Genomic DNA, 19,908 nt, shown 5'->3' with positions numbered 1-19,908 from the left:
CCAAACTTACAGATATGCAACTCAAACAACTAACAAGGACAGCCTTTAAGAAGTCTTCTTATAAAGATAACTTATTTTCTTATAATAAAAATTACTGCATATGGCTAGGGTTCTTTTTTGCCAGGTTTTTTTCTTTTTGTTTCCCAATAAACATTTCACTTTCTTCCTTCAAAGCCTAAGTTGTAGACAAAGTAATTAAATCCTTGCTTTTTCTCACACTTTTCTCCTCTTGCTGTGAATCTTCCCAGATTCCCACTATTCTGTTCTCCTTCCATTTATTGTCACACAACCATTGCTGTTCTCCACCACTCTAGAACAGTGGTCTTTAACTATGCTCTATTACCCTCTCAAACCTTATAGGCTCCATTGACACATAGAGTTCCTCACAACTGCACTGTAAGTACAATCAAAGCAACATAGCAAAGCCCCAGGCTGCAGCAAGAAAGGATTTGCTCAAATATAACAGCTACAAGCACAGAAACAAAAGAAATAACCTATTTATGTTCAGAAGACCTCAGGTAAACAGAGATCTCCACCAAGACAGCCTCCCCTCCACTGCCAACCCTTACATGAGGTCTGGGAGGGGGCGGATCCTGGCTCCATCCCTTCTGGTCCCTGAGGTACATTGCATGCACCTGAGGTTGGCCCAAGTTGGCCCTGCTTTCCCACCAGGTGCTCCATCACAGCTTCATGCTGTGACTTAGCATTACCACTACATAAAGGCATATAAACTTTTATGAAGAGGAATTACGGAATTTCCTGACTTACTCAGCAGAGCTTTAGAAAATTCCAGGTTCTTGATCTCTTACAGCAAAATCTAAAAGGTAATGTAATATCAAAGTATTACTGAGCTATTACTAAATGCTGATATTTCCTCTTGCACTCACTAACCTTCTCTGCTGATAGGGATCAACGTTTATTGTTAGTCTCTGCGTTTAGAATTCCATTACTGGAAACTTTTAGAAACTAGTTGCAAAAACAACACAGAAAAGATCTGGAAAGAGTAAATTCTGCCTTGCAGCAAAGGGCTGAGTTAAGCAACTGCTCAAGGTGCTTGGCTAGTCTTGTTCCTGTGATGCAGGAAAGAAAGTCTGATGATAAAATATAAGACACAGAAAATTATATATATATTTAGGATTCCCTTAAGCTGATGGCGTAGGAAGTCCATCACATGCTCAAATCCATGTTTCTGTGCATCAGTACTGCAGTATCCTTATTGCAGTATTGCAGTACTATGAGTTACGCTAACAGATCTCTTTGTCATTAGGTGCAACTATCTCAGACTTGCTCCTATCACACCTAGGATGCTTCTCTCATCATCTCTCTCAGGCACACCAAGTCAGGTACATCCTTGAAAGTTCACTTTTTCCAGTCTAGCAGGTTTTCAATTTCCCCTGTGCCTCAGAGACAAAAGAGATGCGCTGTGGGAAAAGTAGGTGAAAATTCCTCACTGTGTTTCATTGCTCTTTTTTAGCACAATTATTTTGCCTGAGATATTAGACAAAATGTTCCAGTGCCACTTGTGTGGTTCTTTAGGAATCTACATTTCCTACAGCCTGCTGACTGACGCTGCAGTGTGACTGCAGAATATGTCCCAGAATTCTTAACGTTCCTTTCATTGCTGAGGGCCTGTTAGCAGCTGTAAAGCAGCACACGATGCAGTTTGTACGTTCCTTCCCTAGATTAAAGCCTCATTAAAGCAACACAGTGGATGGGAACTGCTGATTGCAGCCTGAACTCTGATGACCACCTGAGGCAAGCACTGAGTCAGCTGTGGGAGGCAGGTGAAGGCAATTCAGCTGTGCTACCTGGAGGGGCTGCACCTCTGCACCCTGGCTGCACCTCTCCTGGACCCCATTTAAGGATGGCTGCCACTGAGGAAGGATCTCTTCTGGAGATTGCTCCTTGGGGAGTTCACTGGGAGTTTACAACACAGGTGAGTATTTTCATTGATTCTGACTATTATTTTCATTTATTTTGATTATCTTTCCACTGTGATAAGCTTACCAAGCAGCTCTATGCTTACTGATCTTACCAAGTCTAACCTCTGTATGGTTTCTGACTGTACATACACCATTGTAGAAGCTGTCTTATCAATGCAGCATACAAAAGAGAAAACCCTTCCCTGCTATGTTTTGTGATCACCTTTTTGACAAATCCACAGATCATGCAGTTTACTTTATTTATGCTTACAATGGGAACTCAGGCTGAACCAACTTGTTATGATGAATCTATATTCCTTTCCTAATACAGAACATTGGGGTTTCTTCTCCTGTAAGTGTAGCCACTTGCATTTAGCTGTATTAAAGTGCACGCTGCTGGACTGTGACCATTTAATTAGGTAATTCAAGACATAATGTAGACATAACTTTGTTGTTTACTACTCAACAAGTCTGTGCCATCTACAGATTTAACTGGCAGAGACCTATGATCACATTTGGATAACCAATAAAATGATTACATAGCTTCATAAAGTTGATTAATAATCATTAAAATGTGTTTTTTCATTTTCAAGTCTGCTTTTAAGACAATTCACAATCCATTTAATAATTACTGTGCAAATTTCACAATGTGTTGTTTGTATTTGGGTATTTTGTACTAGAATTGTTTGCCCTTTTTTACTTGCCTTGTCTATACAGTGACATTCAGCAGTGAGAACCTAGCATTTGTTTAACTCCAGTACACAGCTAAGCACCACAAAACTGCTCACTGAGTTCCCCCTCCAGCAGGATGGGGCAAAGAGCATCAGAAAGCAAGAAGTTAGAAAATGTGAGGGTTAAGATAGAGGTCACTTAATAAGAAAGAGGGGGAAAAGAATGCAAAACACAATTGGACATCATCAGTCAACCAGTGCCCAGCCCATCCCCAGGTACAGGCAGCCCACCCAGCTAACTGCCCGGATTTATTGTTCAGAGCAACCAGCACAGCTTCACCAAGGCCAAGTCCTGCCTGGCCAACCTCGTGGCCTCCTATGGTGCTGTAACTGCAGCAGTGGACAAAGAGCCACTAATGTAATCCATCTGAACTTCAGTAAAGCCACTGGTAGGGTCCTACGTAACACTCCCCTCTAAACTGGAAATACATGGATTTGATGGATGAACCATCCATCCAATGGATGTAGAACTGGTTGCAAAATCATACCTAGTGGCTTAAGGTCCAGGTGGAGATCAGTGACAAGCAGTGCTCCTCAGGGGTCTGTGCTGGGATCAGTGCTGTAAGCTCTGGGACAGTGACCACAACAAAAAGTCAGCATGTGTCTACTGGTGCACAGTGCTGTTTTTTGTTTGCACAAAGCAAGCGTGCCAGGATCACTAGGCAACAGCTATTTTATAGATCAACACTGAGCTCACTTCTGTTAGCATAACACCCAATTCTGAGCTGGTTGTAGAAGTGACTGCAATAATAAAACTTTATATGTAAATAATGCTTTACCTATTGTTTGCTCTTAATGAAGTTTTATTGAGCTTTAATTCTTTCACTTCCCTGCAGGAGAATTTCAACAGCTATCCCCAAGTCTAAGACATCAAAAATAACTCAGGTTTTTTTTTTCCATCCATTTGTTTCTTAGGTCTGTGAGCTTGGACCACAGGGAAACAGAGCCATCCATTCTGCATTGTGTGCTGTGTGACATGGAGTTGCAGCTGGAGTTGCTGGGAAATGACCTTGTCTACCTGAAGTTCAGCCAGTTATTCTAGATAAAACACTAAACCATATTATGCATCTAAGCCGCAATTCTGGATTATCTGTAACAATTGTCTGTGCCATACTTGAGATGAGGTACTTTCATCCAGTTGATCCTGCAGGTCAGACTGGAACTAGCCTGGGATGCAACCTCCCCAGGTAACAACTATTTCTGACAGTGCCAAAAGCAAGTGCACTTCATTCCCTGTCACATTTGTGCTCACAGTTCGCAGCACTGATGCAAACGTAGTGACTGCATCACAAGTGTTGTGTCAAATCCTAGAAGCCTTTCTCAGGCTTGTTTCAGCAACGTTTTTCTAGCCCCAGCAGCAATAACAGCTCTGCATTATGAGGTGGAGACATCAATGTCACTAGCTTCATGTTTCAAAGTAATGTCAGCACATCCTACTAATCTACCTGCCTCCCGTTACAGCTGAAAGGGTGACATTTCCCAATGGCTTAACAAAGATGCTATTATCTTTAACACTTTAAAATACACAGCCACGCCTTACACCAAGATATTTAGATTGCTAAAATAATAAATAAATAAACCATCCAAACTGCTTATTTTTACCTAATACTCAAAGCTAATTAGAGTGTGTACAGTTCTTCAGAGATAAGGTAGAGGTTATATTTTGGAAACAGGCTCTCTACTTTAAATACATGTAGTTTATCATCGCTTCCTCCTTGCACTTAATATAGTATTTGATCTAAATATGCCTTGGTCTGCGGAGTGTTAGAAGCACTTTGATTAATAAATGACACATGGAAGTCAGAAATAAACCAATGATACAAAGCAGAAGCAACCAAAAAGCTGCACAAAGATTGCAAACAATATTTTTCAAGGACTGAGACCCTTCCACAAACAAATGTAGCAATCACTTCCAGCAACTTCAGTGAATTCAAGTCACCACCACCCTACGAAAACACCAGAAGGCATAGGCAGAAACACGTGTCCATAAAATACAGTGAGCCATAAGAACCTGGTGAGCATCAGTTTTGAAAGTTTCTGTGGTAGTCAGCAAAACTACAAGGACAATTCCCAAAGTAAATTTACAGCAGCGAGGCACCATCAGCAATTAACTACTTGCTTTGATTATGTTATGAAATTATATTGAAAGGCTTTAGCAGAATAAGAGCAAAATGTGCCACAGCGGAAGGTGAAGGATAACACACTTGAGATGATTAATTCTGACTGTGATAGGTTTGAATGCCCCTTAGATCAAAAGAGAACTCTAACAACTGCTGCCAGACGTTTTTAAAGGACTGTGTATGCAAATATGTTTTACCATCTTCATGCTACAAATGCAGCAACGTTATGTAGTTCTTAATGAGCTGAGTTCACAATTAATAATGGAATACTGCCCTGCATGTCTGCTGCAGTTGAAGAGATTAGGGATATCAGTACACGCTGTAGATTCCCAGAGCAGGTCACCCTGAGATCATTCAGTCACTTAGGACAAAAATGTTGAGTCTCTAATTATTCCCTTCTGGTAAGAGAGGAGCATCTTCCAGTAAAGCAGAAATCCCTGAACCCAAATTAGATCATTTGGCTTTCCTCAGTGCCAACGGTGAGTCATTCACTTGCACTCTCCAAAACGAAAGCTGTTGCAATTTGCTACTGATAATACCAGTGAATATCTGGGTTTGGATGCAGTGCCCACTTTTATTGCTTCATCCTTCAATCACTATTTAAAAAATACTAGAGAGATCACAAAATGGTAAGAACTGGCCTAGCTGCCTAAGCAAACTTACGGAGAGGGCTGTCTCCGGATGCTTTGTCAATAGGGAGGAAAAGGAGTCATTTGCTGAACAGGGTGCTCTCTTTGCAGGATCCACTGTAAAGGAAACAGGACATTCTCCCTTAAGTAAAATGACCTTGCAGTTTCTTCGGATAAAGCTCTGAATAGATAAGAGTGTTGTTTCTTTGAAATGGAGAAGTGTGCAGAGTTTTCACAGCATTACCAGCTGCTTTTTTTAATTTAAAGCCGTTCCTTTACACACTTGTTACAGCACGTCCACTTGGGAACTCATGTATTTGTTTCCTTATAGACTTCTGCCGCAACAAGCCCGCTGTGTGCCTTTGGTTACGTGAATTGCAGCCCCTGCAGGCAGGGAAGTCCAAAAGCTCACGGAACATCCTTTGTAACGCATATAACGCTTACGAGGCGTTCGAGCGACACCTAGCGGCAAGCCGCAGCAGTGCAAGTACAAAACAACGCTTCGCGCCATTTTCTTACCCTACACTGAAAACGGCGAGAAACGTGAATGCAGACATCGCCACAACCCCCTGCGGTCTGCAGTAAACTCACCCCCTCGCTCCGTTTCACGATGGACCCCATTTTCTACTGAGAAATCCTACCGCTGGAAAGCGCTCAGCCTGCCGCGCTTCATGCAAAAGGAAAAAAAAAAAGTGATTTCAACACGTTGTTCTTATAGAATGAACGGATCGATGAGCACAGTTCTTTCGGTCAGAGGGGTACATTCTGCCTCACACCCACGTTTCTAATTGATTTTAACAAGTCGTTTGCAGCACGTCCGCTCAACTGGAGTCACTGGAAATACTGGACTGAGCACCGCGCCCTGACGTAACCAACATGGCCGGCGCCCCTGCGGAGCGAAGCCCGCCCTCCTCTCGCACCCACGCCTTCGATTGGCTGCCGGCCTGCTGATGGGCGGGGCGACGCGGTCTCCTAGGCGACGCGTTGGTGGCGGGAAGCGCTCCGCTCTCAGGGGAGACCGCGCTCCAGAAACGATGCTGGCAAAGCTGTGCCCTCAGTAGGCGGGGTGGGACAAAACCGTTTGTTTCCTATGTCCGATCCGGATCCTCTGCTGTCTCATCTCGGTTCTTGTCCTGCAGCGCTCATCAGAGGGGTTGTGTGCCATGAAATACAAAAGCAGTGGAGATATAGATAGATAAAGATGTAATCTGGGCTGTGTGCTAAGTGCTTTCAAAAGGAAAGCTAAAAAAAAAAAGAAGAAAACAAAGCAAAACAACAGCAACAACAAAAGCCAATCAGTCATATTTTTTATGCAAAAACAAGCATTTGTTAATGCTGGAGAGTAATTGTAACATTCTTTTCTCACCTTTACAATTTGTGCAAATACAACTGAGCCCAATGCAGAAAGAAGCGGTGTCATTCCCTATCCTTCCGGATGGAGGTTGGAATACCCTCTGCTGCGGTACAGAATCTACAAATGCTCATTAAACCAGTGATTAATTGAGATATTCCAGGCACTTCCTGCTGCTGTAGCCTCCATTGAGAGTGCATTAGAAATACAGATTCTGGAATGCAATCTTCTAGGAATTTAGATTAATTTATTATCACTATTATTTTACCAATTTCTTGGAAATCCCGTGCCTCCGTAAATTACATGGGTAGCTACACAGCTAATAATATTGCTATCTTTTTCTTTTCCTAAGAAACAGCCATCAGTGCAGAAAACTCAAGAAGTGATGCAAAGTGAAAACCAAACCCAGAACCCTGAGGGGATAATTAAAGAGCTGGTAAGATATTTGGTCCTTTTTGTTCATCTGTTTTGTTGTTTTTCTATTTCTTTTTTTTTTTTTTTAATCTTCCTCACTATTTCTGTAATTGTCAGTATTCTTGCTGGGCACAGTTACTTTTGGCTTCTCCAGAGATGCCATTGTAGCATAGCCTCCGTTCCGGAATGCCCCAAAGGTTGTATGGGATACGTCCTAACAAGAGCTTATGGTGATCTCAACATTTCATAAATGTGGTAAAAACATTCATATTCAAGATGCAGAAATAAGAACCTCACAGAATCACAGGATTGTAGGGGTTGGAAGGGATCTCTAGAGATCACTGAGTCCAACCTCCTCTTTTAAGGGGTTGTCTTCAAAGAACTTACCTTTTAGGTACATTTCCTTGCTTTGTTTCTTGAGAAGTGCTATACAGGAGTATTTTTATACAGAAAGAAAAATAATCTTGTGGGGTTGGACTCGATGATCTCTGGAGGTCCCTTCCAACCCCTACAATTCTGTGATTCTGTGATATACACCTCATCAAAAAAGCTAGTAGCTGTGACTAAGTTACGCATTTTTGTAGATAGTTATGAGCAGAGTCAGCAATAAACTATTAGAAACTTCATCTCCCATGAACTGGTTAGGATTTTAAAATGAGGTCGCAGTCCACATTCACTCAAAGTGTCTAAAGATCTACATATGTTCATCACAGTCAGTAGAAATAAGGAGAGGATTCATCTGCACAGATACAGCCATTTAGTGTCATTTTATCTGCTTTAAGGTACCTGAACAGCAGCTGCCAGATACATTTAAGTCCTCTGAAGCAGCACTGGATATATGCTGTGTGGTCAGCTGAGTCACATCACGTATTGTAAAGGAACCCTGCAGAATAATGAATTTAATATAGACACTTCCTGTGGTGACCTGAATGACTTTTCAGGGTGCTCTGGCTATATTGGATAAGTCTCTTGACTAACATGAGAGTAAGAGTTTCACATGCAGATACCTACACGTTAATCTCAGACCAAATCTCATCTGTAATGAAATTGCATGTGAACTTCTTACTTTTTGGCCAAACACTTGTATTATTACACAGAAGTAGAAAGCTACAAAACTGCTAAAGTTACCATCCATATACCTGTACATGAATGTATGTGTACATATGCTAGCTTATAGATAAATTTCTGGATTTCTGGATTTTAATCTTCATTAAAATTAGCGTATTTGAAAATTACTTTGTTTTAAAATGAAGGTGCATTCTGAGGTTTGATAGGAAGAACTCACGGAATACTTAGAAAGTGACTTGTGAACAGAAGAAAGCTATTTAACTGTTTCATAATGAACGTGGTCCTAATTGCAAACACATTTTGATGCATGGGAAGCTGTAAGAGAACTGAAGCTAAGCAGAGCTGTACCGTCAGTAAGATGTTGTACTTGATAACTTATTTTTCACACTGGATGTAAAGAGAATAATGGTTGCATTTCGTTTCCAGTGCGTATGTAATGGATTGTCTTATGAGAACATTGATCAAGAGGGACTGAAGACAACAGCACTGGAGATGTTTTTCTCAGGTTACCCTAGAATTGTAGGCATGAAATATTTCCCAAATTTAACTACTCTCACTCTTGTTGGGCAACACATTGAAAACATTACAGGCCTGAAGCACTGCTTGTTGCTCAGAGAGCTGTGGATTGCTGAATGCTGTTTAGTGGTAAGTTAATTCACTTTCTTTCTAGCCAACTTTAACCAACTTCCAGACCTTTTCAATAACTGTAAGTTTGTTTCACAAGCACTTCAGTTTGTTTGAGGCAGAGCCAGCGGAGCTCCTTTCAAAAGGAGTTTGGGTCTGGCACTTTTAATTTAAGCATGCAAAAATCACGTTTTAGGTGCACATCAAGTTACCCCTTTTGAAATATTTGTTAATTATCTGTTAAATATTTCTATTTAATTATTTTTGATAACCTACATTTGGATCTTTTAATTTCAAACTATATATTTTTTAACCGTAGCAGGTATATTGAAACCTTTTCCAGACAACTGGTTAGAACATAAACATTTCCATGAGAATAATACTCCATGAGAATAATAATTTAAAGTCACATAATTATCATGAGCTACTACTCTTTCTTTGTTAGGTTAATGGAAATCTTTCTAAATTAGTATAATTGTTCTCAAAGGGTGTGGTATCAAATTGCTCAGAACTACCTGGCAATGCTCTGTGGTGCGCTGACTGAAGGAGTGACATTTTATTTGGTGCTGCAAATACATCTTCTTCTATTTTAGAGAATAAGTGGTCTACAAAAATGTGTAAATTTAGAAAAGCTTTACCTTTATTGCAATGAAATTTCCAAGATTGAAAATCTGGAAGCCCTAACAAAGCTGAACGTACTTTGGTTGAATAATAACCAGATCAAAAACATGGAGGTGAGTCTGCTCTTTTTGTTATGGTTTCTTCTAATTTGTCCAGTGCATGGCATATTAGTAGTATGAAATCTAAATATGTTATTAAGTAAGGCTAACTTTCAGAATAAAAAGGGCAATGTCAGTCTTCAGCATACAAGAAGTAAGGCTGAAACATTATTTGGAATCGAGTGGCTGTCATGATTTTCTGCATATGCAGAGTTAACTTCCTGAGCCATTTTCCAACCTCTGTGACTACTGATGAGGAAAGGATTTTTGTGGGTGTGTTCTTACAAGTGCAGACTTCTGTCTGCATTTCAGCATTACGTAAAAGATTGGCATTTAATTTTTATGCATTTTCTTGTCTTGGAAGGACGAGCACCTATTCAGAAGAATTTATATCCTGGGTTTTTCTCCGGCTGTCACATGTCAAATTACCTCTTAGGAAAAAAAATGGTTTCTTCTATCTCAACTCAAAATTAATCTTCATTCTGAACTTTGGGATGGAGTTCAGTCCAGAACTAGCAAGATTTCTGCCATTAGCAGTTGGGCATGTAAAAGGAGAAGAAATGTATAAATGCTTACTTCTAGCAAAAGACAACATAGCATTTTGAAGTACCTGACTCGCATCAGGAAGAGAGAATGCTGCAGCCCAGTCTGCCTTACCAAGAGAGAGTTCATGGAAACAAGGCAGAAGGAGATAGTGATACCAGGATAAAATAGCTGAAAGTAGTTAGAGTAGAAGGAGATGCTGATAGGGATCAAGTTATTGTGAATCTCGAAAGCCAGAATGAGGAAGGAATAGAAATCAAAGTTGAGCATGCTGATAGAGAAGGGGAGCTGACAGAGAACACGTGTAAAGGCACTACAGTGTTACAAGGTAGAAATTATTATTGGTTAGTGAGTACACTACAAATATCAGTGACATCTCTCTGCAAAGAACTGCAGTGTCACCATGAAGACAAATGATTGACATCAGTGATGCAGTTCCTGTGATGTCCCGAGGCCAAGACATGGGCTGTAGCCAAAAGCGAATGAGTACTCATGGCATGAGGCATCATCTGTTCAGCTTTTCATACACAGCTGTGAAACTAAGGCTGGAGGACCACGTTTATTTCCATTGCAGTATCATTTACAAAGGCTTTCCAAGCTCTTTCCCCCTGGGCAAATGCATTCTCTCTTTCCATGTCAAAAGAAAGCTATAGTTTACAACAGAGGCTAACATTGTTTAGACTCCAGTCAAATTTGTTTTTACATTTGAATGATCTGCTTCTTGGCCTCCAGGCTCTTCAGCATTTGCAGTGCTATATTAGATTAAAACTGTATTGTTTAAAACATTCACAGGGCTTACATACTCTGCAGAATTTGCAAGAGGTCAACTTTGCTGGAAACCTAATAACAAAAATAGGTAAGTAATTTTAGTCTGGCATCTCTAGTGTGAGAATTTTGGTTGCTATTGTATTTGGTTTAATCTTCCTCTCATTCTAATAGCAAAATTCTTATCACCTTGCATGGTTTAGAGTCACACCCAATATGCAATCCTGAACATCCTGAAGTCCATGTCAGAAATCCCTAGGGTTCATCTTTGCACCAACGTCCCTTCCATTGCTGCAGGCCTGTCAAAGAAGACAGAAAATAGGCATCAGTGTTGTTTATTTTTCACTGCTTTTAGTATAAAGAGCTTCTAGTTTAAATGAAATCTGTTTGGTTACAAGTAACAGTGTAAGTTGTTTCTGCATTTCTAAACAAATATTGCAGTACCTACAAGTTTTGCTTCATTTCTCTTTATCAGTAACAAAACAATCTTCCAAATGCTATTTCCTCTCTTTGGGTGGAAATGGAAAATAATATAATAGGTATGTGTGATTTTTTTGTTTGTGTTCAACAAACCCACAGAAGTACTTACTTCATTATGTGATTGAACCACGGGTGGAAATGTAGATATTCTAATAGACAACTGCTTTTTCTTGACTGCAGTTTGTATTTCTTTAATTTTAGGAAGTTGCTTGGACTTCAATACAAAAATTGAAAAAATAAACCTCTCTCATAACAAATTATCTTCCTTCAAGGTATGTTCACACTTCCTACCTCTTTTAGATGTGTTTTTTCGTGTGTGCTTGTTTGTTTTTGTTTTTCGATGATACTTGGAGAGAGCATCTGACTTTTCTGTGTGGTATTAGAGGATCTGGGTATTGGCAATATTAAACTACCATAATGACATTTACCTGGTCTCTTTGTACTTCAGACTTGTGGCTCTTTGTGTTATTTCTGATGTTTAAAGTCCTTTAAGTCTTATCTTTACTGAAAATATTTCAAACATTTTTGTTTAGTGACCTCACATTTGCTTTCAAGCTTGAGCAAGGCCAAGCCAGGCTCTTGAGAAAACAATCTCTTCTTGAGAATTACTTCTTCGCAGAGATTGAACATCATTTCAAGCTTTTACTGTGCTTTTCACTGATTGCTTACAGGTTGTTTTTTCCCAAAATTCATGCAATCCCTAGAAAACAAGAATTCCCAGCTCTATGTGAACCTTCAACGTTCTGTAAAATTGCACGAGCCCTTCCTCATTAATACTGCTGTATCTCTGCTCCTTTTCTTCTTCCCTCCCTTTTCCTACTGCGTCCTTAGTTCTGTATACGCTCTTAGTTATTAAAGCCCCCCTGATGTTTGTGCTGAAATGCAGTGAAGTACCCATTCTTTAAATAAGGCCTAGTGGCATGTTGTTATTACAGCTTTTTCCTTGTTTTTCAGGAACTCACAAATTTATCAAGACTACCTAACTTAAAAGATTTGGCCCTAAATGATCCCCTGTACGGACCCAACCCTGTTTGCCTTCTTTCTAACTATGCCATCCATGTGCTGTATCACATACCACAGCTTCAAAAGCTGGATACATATGACGTTTCTCAAAAGGATATCAAGATTCTGGCAGAGGTAATTCAGACTTTATGAATGGCTTTTTTTTACTGGTGATGCATTTTTCTGCTGTCCCTGAGTTTCAACCAGCTAAGGGGAGTGCTTTACGTTACTGCTCCATACTGGATTAGGTTGTCAACATTTTGAGTTTTGGCTTGGTCTTAACATTTCTGAGCTCTTTTCTTTATGTATGATATTGTATTGAAAGTTCTGTCTCACAGAAATCTGAATGTATGCAATTTGCAATGGGGAAAAACTGCTATCTTGTGACTGAGATACTTTCAAATGTCTTGCTATCCACGTAGAGCATCTTTACATTATAGAAAATAAAGTTCTGTGCTTAAGAATATACAAAAAAACTGTGACTGATTTCACCTCTCAGTGAAGGAAGTCATGCAGTGTATTTCAGTGTGGAATACATAGTGTGAATCTTCATCCTTTTGCTTTGGGATGTTTTACTGGGGGAGATATGCTTGTACCCCATGAGAAGAAGAGCTCATGGCAGCAAGTGGTCTCAGATGAGAAGTGTTTGTTGGTTCATCCAGAACAGTGAGAGCATTTTCCTAATGATATTACTGAACATTTCTGGATGTAGACCCAGAACTAAATGAGGTTCATGGAATGAAGCCATGGTTGAATCTGTAGCAACAACACAAAATTGTTAGGATGTTCATACAAATACTATTATTGGTTGTTAAAAACTGAATTATAAGAACGTGTTCATTGCAAGACACCATCTGATGTCTGATGATCAAATACAAACAAATTCAAATATGCCAAAATGATATTTAGAAATGCAGAAGGAATATGTGATGCACAGTTTGCAAGGTTAATGCCTTGTTTTGCAGTGTTCTTCAGGAATAAGCTGTGTGACACTTCAAACTTTTTAGTAACAAATTAATGACCTCCTTTTTTAATTTTTAAAGACTACAATTATGAACAAAATAACGTACTGTCACATGCATGTAAAAAGTGTCCAGAGACAGCTCCATGGCAAGCTTGAGGAGCTAAAAGAAAGGAAAAGCAGACTGCAGAGTTTGCCAGAAAATAAGATAAAGTTGTTCAGCTGCAACATAAAACAAGTAAGTTTAAATAGCCTGAAATGTCAGCAGAGATGTATTGTTTAAAACAAGTAGCAGTGACTGTTGAGAAGAATTATTTTATTTATATTTTATTTTTCCTGATGGAGTCAATTAAAGGCACACCTTAATGTAAATAAATAAAATCAGGCTTTCACATCCTTAAATATGTGCAGTTCCAGTTTGGTTTTCACCATTAAGGTTATATTCATTGATATTCAGCAAAGTATTTCATGAAAGTGCATCAGCTTTTACTAATCTTTGTAATCTGGGAGTCCATTTCTGCCTGAAAGGGAGTCCTTTTTGTGTCTGGGACTTCAGTTGTTGCAAGGGATCCATTTCCAAGTTCAGTTCTTCTAGGTTCATAATTATGTAAACGTGGTGCCTCAAACCTTCAGTGATTGCTTTAGCCAATGCTTTTCTAGCTGGAACACAGTCAAGATGAAAGTGCAACCCAGCACTGCAGACAAGGTAGGATGCACACTTCATGTGGTAAACTGAAGTTCAAGTTGCTGTTTTTATTCATCCAGACCAGAAGCTCACAAGGCACGTTCCAGGTTCCTAGATTATTAAGTTGTTGTCTGTTCTAGTTGACACTGTGAACACTGATGAAGGCTCTGTGTTCAGCTTGCTGTATCTTTTGCATTTTAGAAAGGTATTTTTGTTTGCTTTTGTTCTTCCCTTACCCAAGGTAGGTTTGCTTTTTGGATTTGTTTGTTGATGGTTTTGTTTTTCTGATTCCCAGCTGATTCGTCTGTTCCCTTTCCTTTGAGAGCAGCATATAAGTAACAGTGTGGATCAGATTCCAGTTGCATCAGTGCATCCATGTGATTCTTAAAAGAAAAGAACAGTATCACAGACTCTCTGTACAGCAATTTGTAAACATTCCCAGTAGGTTTTTAATCCACTTTGGAGCATAAATGCCTGCAGATAGTTGAAGATAGTTCACTCTGCCTAAACACTCCAGTGGGAATATTATTTAAAATAAATATATGCACAGAGTTGCTTTCTGTTTTATGAAAGCCAAAATCCCTGCGTGTTATTCCAAAGGACTGAAATGCAGTTCATTGTCTTGCTGTAGATAATTTCAGCTGCGTAGCGGCTTGATTAATCCTGAAGGTGTACTTCAGGAAATAATGAGAAGAGTTTCGATTCCACTCAGCAGTGAGTGATTACTGTGCCTCACGGTGGACAGACATGGAGAGATAAATGCTCCCTGCCATTAAGTGTTTAAGAAAAGCTGCAGTTCCATTCTAACTCTGCTGACTCTTTTCCTTCCTGAGACACGCAGCATAATGAACTTACACTGGGGAGCCCATCCTGCCTGAGCAAAACAGTGGTCTGATTGACATGAATAGGAGCAGGATGCAAAAGAAAAATGTGTGCATCTGCTCAGAGTAAAGCTGTCCCTTTGGCTAATTAACTTCTTTTCTACTCACTAATCAAGAGCTAATATTTATTTATTGAAATAATTTTCTGCTTTGATGTTTTGAGATACGTATTTTAATACACAGCTGGAGTGTTTATGTGTTGAGGAAACTTAAGATAATTTTCATGCCACGCTTTAACTTAATCTCTGTCCTCAGAATCATGATATGTTATTTTTATTAGCTGGAATGTGAACTGGACAAGATGGAAATGCTGGATAAAACAGCAAGTAGTGAATCTCAAAGGAGAAGGAATCTGGCAGCTGAAAATTCAGTTCATGACAAGGAAGATGCAGAAAAGGCATGCCTTGAGAAGGCATTTGTACAAAAAATAAATGCCATGAAGGAAAGAATAACATTTTGGAACAGAAAACTGGATGAGTATGTTTAGTGAATTTTTTAGGAAAAGAAATGTAATGTTTTCAATGTTAATATTTGGATATAGGTGGTGCTGGTTAGGAAGTTAGCAGCAGGACTTGAAGCCTCTCTCACATTCGATTTGGATGAGGTCCAAACTTGGGAGTGTTGCAAATGTCATTAAAGTGACAATTCTTTGTGTTCTCAGTTATTAGATTCAGGCCAGTTTCTAGCAGAGATGTTGCCACTCCTGCTATTGATGGTCTCGGTGAATAAAAAGGTTTGAACAAAAATAACTGGACCAGTGCTTGGAAAAGATTTCTGGGCCTTTAAACAGTAGACATTCCTAGCAAAACACTGTGGGTTTTGTTTTCTTCTTGTTTTCTTTCCACTTGTAATCCCAATGTGATTTTAATGATTTCCCTTTCTTGACATTGTTATTTCTGGCTTAGTGCTTCGTGTGTCAGATTGCCCTAAAGTCAATGACCAGCAGAAGGTCTTTCACAGCAGGGCGTGTGGAGAGTAGCAGTGACACCACGGGCACGGTGCTAAATGTGCCGTGGGTCTGAAGCTCACTCTCCACAGTTTTCCTGATGACTCTCCTCTGAAGAGTGGAAAGCTGTCTGTTCTCTCCGTGGTGTTTTGCAGGATGCTGAAGGCATACTGTGCTCCTTTCGGTGTGGCCAGTTCTTGCTTTGTTTTTGTGGATAAGACCAATAAAGGCTGTTCCTATTAGCAAGAGTTGTACAGTGTCTGTAGAGCATCTAGCTCCAAAAGAATCATTTGGTTTTTGCATTTGGGTAGAAATAATATATTGAGAGAGTACAGCTTAAAAGCTCGCTCATAAGGTGGAGAGGCAGTTGATTGTGTCAAGAGTGGAACAGTTTCTGGAGTGGGAGAGCTTGTACTGTGAAATATATTGCCTTTACTCACACAGATTTCAGTCCAGTGCCTCACACTGAACCTAAGGCTGTCATCTTTTTATTAGTACTGCAATTTGGATTGGTATCATTATGAACAATAAAGAGTAAATTAAGACCTCACCCTGAAAGAGGTAATTCATAAAATTACAGCACAATGGAACTGATGAATCTTGGTGTTACGGTCAGTACAGGACCTTACTTACCCACAGTTGTGATAGTAAGATTTTTTTTGTGATGCTAGGTTTTTTTTCTTAAAAGTCAGTAGTTCTAAAATCAGTAGTTCTAGAATCATTGATTTCTTTTTATTCCTATTTTTAAAAAGATAGATTACCTCCTCTCTCTTACCATACTAATTTATGCATGTTCATAGTCTGTTGTTTTAGACAAAGTTTTTGTTTCTTTTTTGCAGAATTGAAAAATATTACCTAACAGAAATGAAGAAGAAGAAGAAGAGTTTTAACTTGGTAGTCCAATTCTTGTTGTTGGAATTGGAAACAGTGGGAAACATTCACTTTGAAGAAGGTTTATCAAATAGTCCCTGGTAAACTTCTTAGTATACTCTAAAAGTTCCAGTTATGCTTCATTTGTGGACAGCTGATTCCTTCATCTTCTCTCAGTGATGGACTGGGCTAAAGCTTTGACTCCAAAAGAATGACTATTATTAAGAAGAAAAAATTACCCAATTACTTTATAACAACACTGACAGTAATGTTTATTCTGTGTTCCTAGAGATTTCTATTGTGAAGGAGCATTAGGAGGTGCTTATATAATCTTTGTATGAGTACCCTTGAAACTCGTTTGAGGAGAGATTCAAATTTAGGTTGGCAGTGTTTCAAGGGCTGTTTTCTGCTTGAGTACTCCAAGCTTGTCCACCTCAGCTCTGCCTTCCTATTGTGCTCAGGGATGTTTGTTAGAGCTGCAGGTAGCCCTGTCCTTACAGATTCAATTTGAGGTTGTTCATCAATAGCATTCTAATTATTTTTAGCATTACTTTCTCAAGCCAAGGATCTTTTGGTTTAAAAATATTAATAAATGTTTTTGCTTAGAAATTAATAAACTGCTCTTGTAGGGAGGTCAGTGAATCTCAGGTTTTTTGAATGAATATTCTTAGCACAAAATCTTTTTGAGAAATGCAGTCGGAATGATTAATGCAAACGATAAAAGCTTTGCCCTGTGTTCTTCAGAAAATTTTCCACTGATTGAAAAAATGTGGAAGATTCTGCACTTCTAGACTGAATTTCTTCTTAAGGAGTCTGACTACCAAGGAAATTGTTAAAGAATTTTATTGTACCAAATGGAATTACAGGAGCCAGTCTTAGCAGTCGGCACAGAGTCAAGGGCCGTGTGTTTATTAAGTGAGCTGACTTGAGTACCACAGGTAGAACAGTGTAGGTGGTAGAACAGAACTCTGAGCTCCAGTCTCCAGATTCCCAGCTAGACAGCGGACCACCTCTTCTTTGTCAAGTTTTAAGCTAGAAACTGTTGAAGGTTCTTGCAGACTCTGCTCACTTCATGCATGGCTTCACTTATAAGCATAGATCTGCTAATCTGTGTAGTGAAATAGGATTTAAACAGACTGTAGATACAAGAGTGCAAGTAGAGAAAAAGAACACAGAAAAGAATCACGTATGGTTGGGTGTTGATGTTTGATCCTTAACTTTGAATGCTGTGTTGGAATATAATTAGGTAAATTTATGTATCTCCATCTGAGAGAATGAAGTTGTAATGAAATGAAACGGGCTGGATGTATTGCTTGTGATTCTTTCTTTTGAATAGGGAACTGAATAAAATAATGTGGGTTGCGCTGAAGAAGAAAATATTAACACTGTTTCCTCTGTGTATTTCCACATTCAGGTTTAGTTCCTGTTGTGATCTAATTCAGTCACGGTTTTGTAGCAGGGATTTCAGAGCGTATGATATCATTGGAGTGAAAATAAACCGTGCATTCAGAGTGCACAATCAAATCCTAAGGCTGATATTTGAAGAGAAGCTCCAAACGTTTCTGGAAAAAGAAACCTTCAGTGTAGCAGAGTAAGTGCCTAAGTGCTATTTAGTGCAGCACTGCCATGTGAACAAATTAAAATCTGTGATTTCAGAGAGTAAATTTGCTTAACCTTCTTGCTTAACCTTTTGGTTAACCTTTTTCATAGGACTATGAAGAAGTTTTCCTTAGATAAAGACCTTAAAGACCATTTAGTTTCAACCTCCCTGCCACGAGCAGGGACACCTCCCAGCAGAGCAGCTTGCCCAGAGACACATCAAACTACCTGGAGCACTTCCAGGGACAAGCACACACAACTTCACCACCCTTACAGTGAAAAATTTGTTCCTTACGTCATACCTAAATCTACCTTCTTTTAGCTTGAAGCCCTTATCCCTTGTCATATCACTACATGCCCTTGTAAAATGTCTTTCTCCAGCTTTCTTATAAGAGTCCCTTTATTGGGGGGCTAGGAAGGCTGCTGTAAGTTCTCCACAGAGCTTTCTCCAAGCTGAACACCTCAGCTCTCTCATTCTCTCTTTACAGAAGTGCTTCTGCTCTCTCATCATCTTCATGGACTCCTCTGGAGTCACTCCAACTGGTCCATGTTCTTCTTATGTTGTGGGAACGCTGACAGGTTCTTATGTAGAGGGGAAGAATAATCTCCTTAAAGCTGCTGGTCACACAGTAGCTTGGTAGAAAATTCTAGGCCTGAGACGTGCGTCAGATTGATGATGTTAGAATCTGTGTCTTATTTTATCCATTCCTAATGTGGCTGTGAAAGGACAGTAAATGTTGTTACGAATGGCCAGGCTCCTTGAAAGCTGAAAGGAGCAGTAGATGAACAGTGCAAAGCAAAGCCCACTTGGATGTATATGCATCTGTATTTCATTTGTACCACAGGAGAACATATGGATATGGCAAGGATGTCACAAAGTTGATTTGTATCCATGCAGATTAGGCCAGTTTTTTATGCAAGTGTTAATTTTGAAATCGATGTCACTGTGCTAACTTATTTCACTTCCTTTCACAAATCAATTTGAGACTTACAATGCAAACATGTTTTTCATCATAAGCATTGGTAATTATCTGCCCAAAACTGCTTCCTCAGTGTCTTAGGACACGTGGTTGTCCACCTGTAGCTATGAAACAGAACCACTGCTTGCATCCATTCTTTTCTTTGCAATACTGAGAAATTTGCAGACTTGATGTGTCACTGTATTTTTGAAAGTTACAGTTTTACCACTGTTCATACTCTTTTGATCTTTTCTTTCAATACAACGTGAAGCAGATTTGTTCATCCCTTACTATCCTTTGCATAAAGTTGGAAACACAAAATGATCATCACTCAAATTATTTAAGCTCGTACTGGGTATCAGATTGTTCCTGTGCTGGGGAACTCAGATTGGTACAGCCAATAGGATTTGGAGTTCTTTTCATATTACCTGGAGAGAACAGAACTTTCTAGGAAGTTCCTCGGAGTATTCTGTATCATGGTGGTACAATATTTCCTGCAGGCTGCATGGAAAACTGTCCTAGTGTGTTAGCTCCTAGAATGAATTGGCCATGTTGGATCTGTTCATGATGAGCAAGAGTCTGTTCCAATTGATCCAGGCAATTTATGGCATCAATCTCCCTTAAATGCAGTTATGTAGG

At 39.5% G+C, this 19,908-nt stretch overlaps 1 protein-coding gene and 1 long non-coding RNA gene across 2 annotated transcripts in view; both read left to right on the top strand.

Moving 5' to 3' along the window:
* The first annotated feature begins 651 nt into the window (after window positions 1–651).
* On the top strand, window positions 652–4,856 carry LOC128086848 (uncharacterized). The gene is made up of 3 exons (XR_008209546.1): window positions 652–824; window positions 1,683–1,936; window positions 3,569–4,856. It is a non-coding gene; the product is annotated as an uncharacterized LOC128086848 (long non-coding RNA).
* Window positions 4,857–6,837: 1,981 nt separating this feature from the next.
* The window catches only part of LRRC9 (leucine rich repeat containing 9), a 38,086-nt gene continuing 25,015 nt past the window's right edge, over window positions 6,838–19,908 (top strand). The window contains exons 1-11 of the mRNA XM_052692292.1: window positions 6,838–6,843; window positions 7,106–7,189; window positions 8,662–8,880; window positions 9,453–9,593; window positions 10,914–10,977; window positions 11,568–11,638; window positions 12,321–12,503; window positions 13,412–13,567; window positions 15,176–15,372; window positions 16,681–16,812; window positions 18,126–18,302. Of these exons, the coding sequence (XP_052548252.1) occupies window positions 6,838–6,843; window positions 7,106–7,189; window positions 8,662–8,880; window positions 9,453–9,593; window positions 10,914–10,977; window positions 11,568–11,638; window positions 12,321–12,503; window positions 13,412–13,567; window positions 15,176–15,372; window positions 16,681–16,812; window positions 18,126–18,302 (1,430 nt within the window). The remainder of the gene's footprint in view (window positions 6,844–7,105; window positions 7,190–8,661; window positions 8,881–9,452; window positions 9,594–10,913; window positions 10,978–11,567; window positions 11,639–12,320; window positions 12,504–13,411; window positions 13,568–15,175; window positions 15,373–16,680; window positions 16,813–18,125; window positions 18,303–19,908) is intronic.

The sequence above is a fragment of the Tympanuchus pallidicinctus genome, unplaced genomic scaffold (genome assembly GCF_026119805.1).
Source record: "Tympanuchus pallidicinctus isolate F22 unplaced genomic scaffold, pur_lepc_1.0 scaffold3, whole genome shotgun sequence".
NCBI lineage: Eukaryota > Metazoa > Chordata > Aves > Galliformes > Phasianidae > Tympanuchus > Tympanuchus pallidicinctus.
The sequence above is the reverse complement of the archived record's forward strand: the minus strand, read 5'-3'. Positions and strand labels throughout refer to the sequence as shown.